The sequence below is a fragment of the Tiliqua scincoides genome, chromosome 3, assembly GCF_035046505.1.
Source record: "Tiliqua scincoides isolate rTilSci1 chromosome 3, rTilSci1.hap2, whole genome shotgun sequence".
In the NCBI taxonomy this organism is placed as follows: Eukaryota; Metazoa; Chordata; class Lepidosauria; order Squamata; family Scincidae; genus Tiliqua; species Tiliqua scincoides.
In genome coordinates this window covers 103,459,262-103,467,342 of record NC_089823.1, presented here as the reverse complement: position 1 = coordinate 103,467,342, position 8,081 = coordinate 103,459,262, and the positions used below count along the sequence as shown (strand labels likewise).

Here is an 8,081-nt window from a genome sequence, read left to right as displayed (position 1 = left end):
ATTAATGAGCGCCTTCGCCTCCCTGGCTGCGGGAGGAACCGGGGGAAGGCGGATGATGGAGAATGTGGGTTTTCGTGGCGTGCGGGTGTACACAAATCTCGGGGTAGGAAGCGCCCCATCGCTCAAGGAGGGGGACTTCCTTCCGCACTCTTTCCCGCAACCTGGCCTTCTCCTTTATTCCCCAAATAATTTTAGGTGCACCTGAGATGTTTGCAGCCTTAAAGGAATGTGGCTGAGAAAGAGCGTGGAACCGAGCTGTACCTGGGGGAGGGGGGGGGTTCATTCTCTTGGGACTCTCATGGAGAGGAGGACCAACCCAGTCAAATATTTGAAGGAAGAGCGATTGAAGTTCACCTTTTCCAAATGAACAGACCACCACCCCCCTTCTCTCCGAGGAAACCAAAGCTAACAGATGGTTTCCTATTCAGGCCCATTGCAGCTGGAAGGCCTAACCACTCGACCTCGGTTTTTCCTTCCATAAAATGGGAATAATAGGCGTTAGTTAGTTAGTTAGTTAGTTAGTTAGTTAGTTAGTTAGTTAGTTAGTTAGTTAGTTGTACACCACTTTGCAAACTTTTTCTTGAAAAGCGGTATATAGATATTCTTAAAAATACTTAGGAGAACGTCTTGGGCAATGCCTTTTATATTGGGGCTTAGAACTATAGTTACACAGAGACGGAAATAAAACGGGAGGGGGGTTGACTACGACAAGAGAGATTCTGAACAGACTTGCTTAGAGGTTTGTCCCATTCATCCCGACAGAATGTACAGTACTGCCAAGGAAGACTTTTCCTCCTTGGCCTCTCCCTTCCCCTTAATACCTGCCAGAGCCAGGCTTCTCCAGTTCCAGCTGGTCGTTCGCAAACGTGCACACCCGCGATACTCGGATGAGTTTGAACTCAATTCAGGGTTTCGTGCAAGAAGCTGAGGGCGAGAGATTTCACTACCTGACTACTGTTTGCTACTCACGAAGCATTGGGAGGGGGGGAGAGGAAGGGGACTCTCATTTCGGGGTGGCGAAATGGAGACCTGGGGGAGGGGGGGGACCAATATCTCCAGGTGCTGCCGTGTGAAAAGTATTGAAATCACTAAGCATGCGATGGTAGACCACACACACACAGAGAGGTCTTGCCAAAAGAAACCTATTAATCCTCGCAAGTGGCTTGTTTGGGCAAAAGGATGCAGAGATTGATAAAGGGAAATACTGCGAAAGGAGGGGGGGGTCACACTGAAATCCTCAGCGTAGGAATGTAGCAATGACCAAAGCTGACAACTAGTTTCTGGACAGACAACACCACAGAGACACAATGACATCTATAGAAATGCTATACGTTGTATAAGCTGCTTTTCTGAATAGTTTCAGAAAGGTGACCAAAAAGCAAACAAACACCATAGCAATGTACAGACCTGTCCGCGCGGAATCCTGTATTGAAGCATGACTTGGAAGAAAGAATTCCATTGACTTGTTCGGAACTACACCCACAATCAGATAGATAGATAGATAGATAGATAGATAGATAGATAGATAGATAGATAGATAGATAGATAGATAGATAGATAGATAGACTGACTGACTGACTGACTGACTGACTGACTTGACTCAGAGTCCAATCGTATGCCTGTCTACTCAGAAGTAAGTCCCATTATAGTCAATGGTGCTTACTCTCAGGAAAGTGTGGATAGGATTGCATCCTCACAGTCCAATTCCAAATGCGTCCACTGGGAAGCAAGTCCCAGGGATTTCAGCCGAATTCATTTCCAAAGAGGTGCTTTTCAAGGAAGGGGTCTTAGGCAGCCTATCCAAGTCAATGGAACTAAGCTAGCTCCAAATCCAAGCACTTCCGCTTGATGGGACTGTAGACCGGCTGCAAGGAGCGGACCTTTCCAGCTGGGCCCACCGGACAGCGACTATCAGGAGGACCTTGGTCCTTCTGACCCCATGACAGTTTCGCCACGACTGCCACTACTATCAGATGACAAGGATTTAATTAATCGTTGGTTCTAACGATACACCGTCAAAACAGCAAGCACGAAGTCATAGACACAACGGCAACAGCAAAGCGGCAGTTCTACAAGGAGAAAGAGACAGACGCACGAACTCATCGCTTCTCCATCAACCGGCACATCTACTCGCCTGAGCTGCTCGCTCTGCCCCTCTTCTGGCGCTGCCACGGCTGGTCTGGGCGATGAGACCCGCGCGGGGTCCAGATTCCCCCCCCCGCACTCAGCAGCACATCTGTGCGTGTGCCAGGGGCACACGTGGTGCTCCGGAGCTCCAGGTGTAGCGGCAGCTGCCTTGGCCTTTGTCGCGAGCTGGTTAGACGTGAGCAGGAGATGCGAGGAGGTGGGTGGGGGGAGGAGGGAGGGGGAGGAGGGAGCCTGGCGGGAGGGGGAGGGGAGGAGAGGAGGCCCGTCTGTCAAAACTGGAGCCTCCAGTTCTCGCGAGAGGGAGAGCCGGTCGGGAGCCACGGGATGTGGGGCTCAGGTGTGAGCAGAGCGCATCTCCTGCCAGCCCTGGGATAGAGCAGGCAGAGGAATCAGGCGGGCGGGCGGGCGGGCGGGCGGGCGGGCTGCGAGGGAGGCTGGGCGTGCGCGCTCCCGGGGAGCTCCGGCCACCAGCAGCAAGCAGCCCGCCTCGGATGTGCGGCGGCCGCTGAGCTCCGGCGCCGGCTAGCGGGCTGGCCGGTGGCCCTCCGGTGGATCCCCTCGCCTTTCCGCGTGGCGCCCCCCGCCCAGCCTGCAGGATGATGTCCATGAACAGCAAGCAGCCGCACTTCGCCATGCACCCCACGCTGCCCGAGCACAAGTACCCCTCGCTGCACTCCAGCTCGGAAGCCATCCGGAGAGCCTGCCTGCCCACTCCGCCGGTAAGCGCCCGCCGCCAGCCGGGCCCCCTCCGCCTCCCCCGCTCCCGCACGCTGCGCCTCCGCCTCGGCGCTCCCCCCGCTCCTTCCCCTTCCCAGCCGGGATCGCCCCAGAGCTGGCGACGGGTTTCACACGACCGCCCCCCCCCCGGCACCCTTCTTGACAGCTTCCGCTGTGCTTGCCCGGGGCTCGGCCGCCGAAGGGAAGGCGCCGGCGGGGCTGTTGGGCGCCACACCGCTCGCCCCGCGTCCGGGCGGCAGAGGCGATGCCCGCTTCCCCCGCGCCTCGACCCTCCCGCACTGCTTGGTCCCGCTCCCTCGGTTCGCCCCCCGCAAGTGAAAACTTCTTCCCGTTCTGCCTGCCTAACCTCTCGGCTCTGCCTCTCCCCTCCCCCTCCCTCCTTCTCCTGATCCTTCGCCTCTTCTCCTCCATCCTGTCCCAACATGACCACCTCGCCCCTTCTGCCCTCACCCTTTCTCCGGCGCTCTCCGGATTCCTCCTTCTCTCCGCAATTCTCGGTCCCCCTCCGTCGCCCTCCGCTACTCCTGCCTCCTTCCTGGTCATTTCCTCCCATTATGCCCCTTCACGGTCCATTCCTCGCCCCGTCCGTCCGTCCGTCCGTCCATCCGTCCGTCCATCCCTTTCTTTCTTTCTTTCTTTCTTTCTTTCTTTCTTTCTTTCTTTCTTTCTTTCTTTCTTTCTTTCTGTCCTGTCCCATTCTTCCCCATCGTCTGGTCTTCCGCCCCATACCTTCCTCCTTTCCTTTCCTCCTTTTGCTCATTCCTTTCTTTCCCCCACTTCTGTGCTTCTCCCCTCTTTCTCCTTTCGCTCTCGTTTTTTTCACACTACATTTTCTAATGGCTTCTTTCTTTCTTTCTTTCTTTCTTTCTTTCTTTCTTTCTTTCTTCCCCCCACCCCCCGCCCGCCCGCCCGCTCCTGTCGCCCGCAAGCTGCAGAGCAACCTGTTCGCCAGCCTGGACGAGACGCTGCTGGCGCGGGCCGAGGCGCTGGCGGCCGTGGACATCGCGGTGTCGCAGAGCAAGAGCCACCCGTTCAAGCCGGACGCCACGTACCACACGATGAACAGCGTGCCCTGCACGTCCACGTCCACCGTGCCGCTGGGGCACCACCACCACCACCACCACCACCACCCGCACCAGGCGCTGGAGCCGGGGGACCTGCTGGAGCACATCGCCTCGCCCTCGCTGTCGCTGATGGCCGGCGGCGGCGGGCACGACGGGGCGGTCGGCGGGGGCGCGGGCGGCGGCGGGGGCGGCGGCGGCGGCGGGGGGCTGCTGTCGGCGGCCGCGCACCCGCCCGCCCACATGCACGGCCTGGGCCACCTGGCGCACCCGGCGGCGGCGGCGGCCATGAACATGCCGTCGGGGCTGCCGCACCCGGGGCTGGTGGCGCACCACGGGGGCGCGGCGGGGCAGGCGGCGGCGGCGGCGGCGGCGGGCGCGGCGGGGCTGGCCTCGCTCTGCGACTCGGACACGGACCCGCGCGAGCTGGAGGCCTTCGCGGAGCGCTTCAAGCAGCGGCGCATCAAGCTGGGCGTGACGCAGGCGGACGTGGGCTCGGCGCTGGCCAACCTGAAGATCCCGGGCGTGGGCTCGCTCAGCCAGAGCACCATCTGCCGCTTCGAGTCGCTGACGCTCTCGCACAACAACATGATCGCGCTCAAGCCCATCCTGCAGGCCTGGCTCGAGGAGGCCGAGGGCGCCCAGCGCGAGAAGATGGCCAAGCCCGAGCTCTTCAGCGGCGGCGAGAAGAAGCGCAAGCGGACTTCCATCGCCGCGCCCGAGAAGCGCTCCCTGGAGGCCTACTTCGCCGTGCAGCCGCGGCCCTCCTCCGAGAAGATCGCCGCCATCGCCGAGAAGCTGGACCTCAAAAAGAACGTCGTGCGCGTCTGGTTCTGCAACCAGAGACAGAAGCAGAAAAGGATGAAGTTCTCCGCCACCTACTAGCCCGCGGAACGGCCCGACACTGGACCCGCGCTGCGGGCCGCTCCCCCGCCTCTTCCCTCCCACCCCGAGCCGCCATCCTGGGAATAAGCCCCCTGCCACTTACTTTTGAGTACACCGGCTTAGGATTGGGCTGCTGCTGCTGCTGGACCCAGACGAAACGTGGCACGGTTGTCCCCTCGGAGCAGGGGAGGGAGCGGGAGGAGACTTTGGGGTGGGGGGAGCCGAGGGAGGGGGCCAAGTGGGCTGAAGTTGGGGGAGCCGACGGACTTCTCGTGTGGACTCCAGGTTCGCTTGGGGTACCGAGGATGGAGATGATCCAACACATCTCTTGCCCCAGAAACTGGAAACTGGAGGGTGCCTGGAGAGGGGGAGAGAGCGAGCCAGGGTTCACTTCTTGAGGCGGATCCCTTCGAGGGGGGGAAAAAGTGGACGGATCGAAGCGTAAACACACACTCACACATACACACAATTGAGTACTGCAGGCAAACACACACTAAAAAGCCTTACAGACCATTTTTTTTACTACAAGGGGGGGGGGAATGCGTTGGAGGTGGGAGGGGAAGGTCGCAGGTTTCCTTTGGTTTTGTACCTCGTCCTGGTGCTTTCTGTTGTTGTGTATTTTATTTTTTTCCAGCTGGAGTGTTTCTCTCTCTCACACACCCCCCCTTAAATTCTTATTTTGAACTGATTTGCTGGAGAAGTTTTCTGGTGGGACTTCCTCTGTGTTGTGGAGGGCGGGAGGGAGTGTGGCTTTGGAAGAAGCAGGAAAGTCAAACTCTAGGGTCAGAGGTTCTCCTGATGTTTGGCTGAGGTGGTGTGAATCATAACTTGTCCAAAGATCGTTCGTGTTCCAGAAACAACTTCCTCTTCTTCCTCCCTCCACCAGAAATCCTAGGATTTATTTTTTTTAATCGTTCTTGAAAATCAATGTTAGGCAAAAACAAAGTTGGATCTCTTCCCCTCCCACCCCTTTAAGATCTGAGGTTGCAATCCTAGTTACTTTTTCCTGCGGGTAATCCTCATTGACTATAAGGGGACTTGCTTCTGAGTAGACAGGCATAGGATTTGGGCTCTTGAAATCTACGGAAGAAGTTCAAGAACCCGATCCTACTCAGAAGTAAGTCTCACTAGAGTCAACAAGGCTTACTCCCAGGAAAGTGTGGCTAGGATTGTAGCCCAAGACTGTGGCCAAAGCCATAGAACTGTCCATCGTTGACGAGGTGCTGAACCTTCCCGTAGACGGAGATGGGAAACCATTCCTTGAGAAGGAGAGACGCCTCCTGCCAGTTTAGGTCATTGCAGCATGGACAAAAAAAAAAAAGTTCCGTCTTGGTTTCTGTGTGTGTGTGTGTGTGTGCGTGTGTGTGAACGCGCGCGCGACCTAAGGGGTTTTGTGTTTGGAAGCGAGGAAGTCAACCTAGATCTTGGAAGACTTACCCACATTTGGTGGAAAACTCTGCATGGGTGTTTGTTGTCTGAAGGAGCTGGAGGACAAGGGAGGGAATAATGGTTTCCTCTCCAAAAATAATAATCATAATAAAAACGCTGTATAGGACAAAATGTTGGGGGACCAAGGAATTTGCACTGAAACTATTTTTCCTCCTTGGAAAGGGAAGCTCCTCTTTCCCCACGGTCAGGACGGGGCGTTGATAGATGTCTGACTGGAAGCTGGGAACCATTCGTGAACTGGACAGTTGTTGTCTCTAGTGGTAGCTGGAGTCCAATGAATGGAAGGTGGGACAGGAAGAGAGAGAGAGAGAGAGAGAGAGAGAGAGAGAGAGAGAGAGAGAGTTCTGAATCCTCTACAGGAAACGCTTTAATCTCCAAAATAATTTTTTTAAAGAGAGAGAAGAAATTGGGGAGGGGGAGGGGGAGGGGGAGGGACTAAGATTATGCATGCATGCCTGCAAGGCAAGAAGGATCAGGTCTCTGGAGGTATTTATTTATTTATTTATTTAATTCATTGTTTAATAATTTATCATGCGTGTTGGAGGAATTATTATTATTATTATTATTATTATTATTATTATTATTATTATTATGTATCCTTTTTTGCAGCGCAAATGTTCTATGCATTCGAAAGAGCACTAAAAAGATAGACTAGTTTTCAATAATTTCTTTTTTTAGATTTTTTTGTGAACAATGGGTGTGCATTGACACAGTCAACTGCCTGTTTTTTTCACCGAACACACAGACACACACACACACACAGACACGCAAACACACAAATGTCCTTGTCACTTGTATTTAGATTTTAATGCAAAGCAAGCAAACAAACAAAGAAAAAAAGGAAAAAAAAGAGGAAGGTGTTTGTAAATATTTTCTTTAATGCACAGAGGGGGCAAAAATGGCTCTGACTTACAGCCACGTGTGTCACTCAAGTGTCCATATGTATGTTTGCTGAGCTTTCTCCTTGGTTGGCTCTTCTCAATGTGTTTTTATTTTCATTTTTTTAATAAAAAAAGAATTTCTATCAGAAATATTTCTGTACGCCAAAATATACAGCAGGGAGATGTGTCCCAGCACTCCGACAAATAAAACAAACCTGGAAAACGAAACAGAAAAGCATTATTAATTTTTATTGATATTATTATTATTACTATTATTAGTCTTTTATTTTATTACAAAGTGCATTCTTCCTTTTTAATTTCTGAAACACAGCTGCTAAAAGTAAATAAAGAAATCGAGAAGGCATCAAGCTGTTAGACAAAAAACCAAGACAAAGAGTCTACCAAAAAAAAAAATTTTTAACAAATCGAGAGTTGTATTTTTCTGCGAAATTCAGAAATCCTTACTATAAGATAGATCTTATGTGAAAATGGATGCTCTGAATAAAAAGAACTATATATTAGCTGCGTGTGTTTCTTGATGTTTATTCGGCCTCAGGGCAGCAAATGCAAGTCCAAGTTTGGAAAAAGAAAAAAAAATTTCAAAAGTTTGATGATAGGATTGCCATCTCCAGAATATCTGTAAGCGAACCAACTATGAGTAGCTCCCAGTTTATAACCTTGCACTTGATTATGTAACAAAAAACCCCTATTTTTATTCAGGGTTAATAAATATGGATCTCTTTAAAGGATCTTTGCTTATCTTGTAAGTGGAGTAGTTCATAAGGGCTGCAAGCCACCTTGTGCTTGATGTGTATTCAAAATGGCCCCGATTCCAGCCAAACTTAGTTGTGACCTTCTGAGATTTATTTGGAAGTAAGTCCCACTCAGTTCAAGGGGCTTCTGCTCCCAGGTGCCCAGT

At 52.8% G+C, this 8,081-nt stretch overlaps 1 protein-coding gene across 1 annotated transcript; it reads left to right on the top strand.

Moving 5' to 3' along the window:
- The first annotated feature begins 2,744 nt into the window (after positions 1 to 2,744).
- On the top strand, positions 2,745 to 4,832 carry POU4F1 (POU class 4 homeobox 1). Its single transcript, XM_066621754.1, has 2 exons — positions 2,745 to 2,867; positions 3,816 to 4,832. Exons 1-2 carry the CDS (start codon positions 2,745 to 2,747, stop codon positions 4,830 to 4,832), a joined length of 1,140 nt encoding a protein of 379 aa, XP_066477851.1.
- The last annotated feature ends 3,249 nt before the right edge of the window (positions 4,833 to 8,081 follow it).

Coding starts and splice junctions, on each gene's coding strand:
- POU4F1 (XM_066621754.1), top strand. CDS start 2,745: ATGATGTCCATGAACAGCAAGCAGCCGCACTTCGCCATGCACCCCACG. Junction 2,868..3,815: donor CCTGCCTGCCCACTCCGCCG/GTAAGCGCCCGC, acceptor GTCGCCCGCAAG/CTGCAGAGCAACCTGTTCGC.